The 588-nt window shown below is 35.7% G+C and overlaps 1 protein-coding gene across 1 annotated transcript in view; it reads left to right on the forward strand.

Moving 5' to 3' along the window:
- LOC119592337 overlaps window positions 1-588 on the forward strand; it is a 6896-nt gene that overhangs the window by 1661 nt on the left and 4647 nt on the right. The window contains exons 3-4 of the mRNA XM_037941163.1: window positions 44-240; window positions 371-525. Of these exons, the coding sequence (XP_037797091.1) occupies window positions 44-240; window positions 371-525 (352 nt within the window). The remainder of the gene's footprint in view (window positions 1-43; window positions 241-370; window positions 526-588) is intronic.

The raw sequence follows: 588 nt of genomic DNA on the forward strand, positions 1-588 counted from the left end.
AGAAAAGACAAAGGAACTAATCTCCTTGTATGTTCATTTCCAGGGCTAGCAGATCTTTTTGGTTCAAATTCCACCTTCTATTTTCTGGTTGCCGAGGAGAAAGGCAGCTTGGTTGGCTATGTCCTTCACTACTATTGCTACTCCTGGGAAGGACGTACTATCTGTGTGGAGGACTTGTACGTTAAACAGAATGAAGAGTGGGACATTGTTGCTCGGGCATTATGGAGGAACTTGGTTAAGGTACCCGGGTTTTTGGGAATTGTGTTTTGTTTAGCTGTATATAGCCATAGCAAATAATGTTATGTCTATATGAGATTATGCTTCATGATTGAATGATTTAACAGAATGAATATCCATTCATGTCTTACAGATTGCCCTGGAAGAAGGATGTAAACAGTTTAACTTTCCTCCTTTAAGAGAAAGTGAATATGAGTTTTATCATCACAAGGCAAAAAATATGACTAAAACTAATGGATATAGGTACTTCAGGATGGAAGAAGAAGCTATGGAGAAATTTGTTAAGATGTGAGTATTATTTTACATATTTGTGTTACATACAAAATAAGATTTATTTTCATACAGTATTTT

Source organism: Penaeus monodon, chromosome 30 (genome assembly GCF_015228065.2).
Source record: "Penaeus monodon isolate SGIC_2016 chromosome 30, NSTDA_Pmon_1, whole genome shotgun sequence".
NCBI lineage: Eukaryota > Metazoa > Arthropoda > Malacostraca > Decapoda > Penaeidae > Penaeus > Penaeus monodon.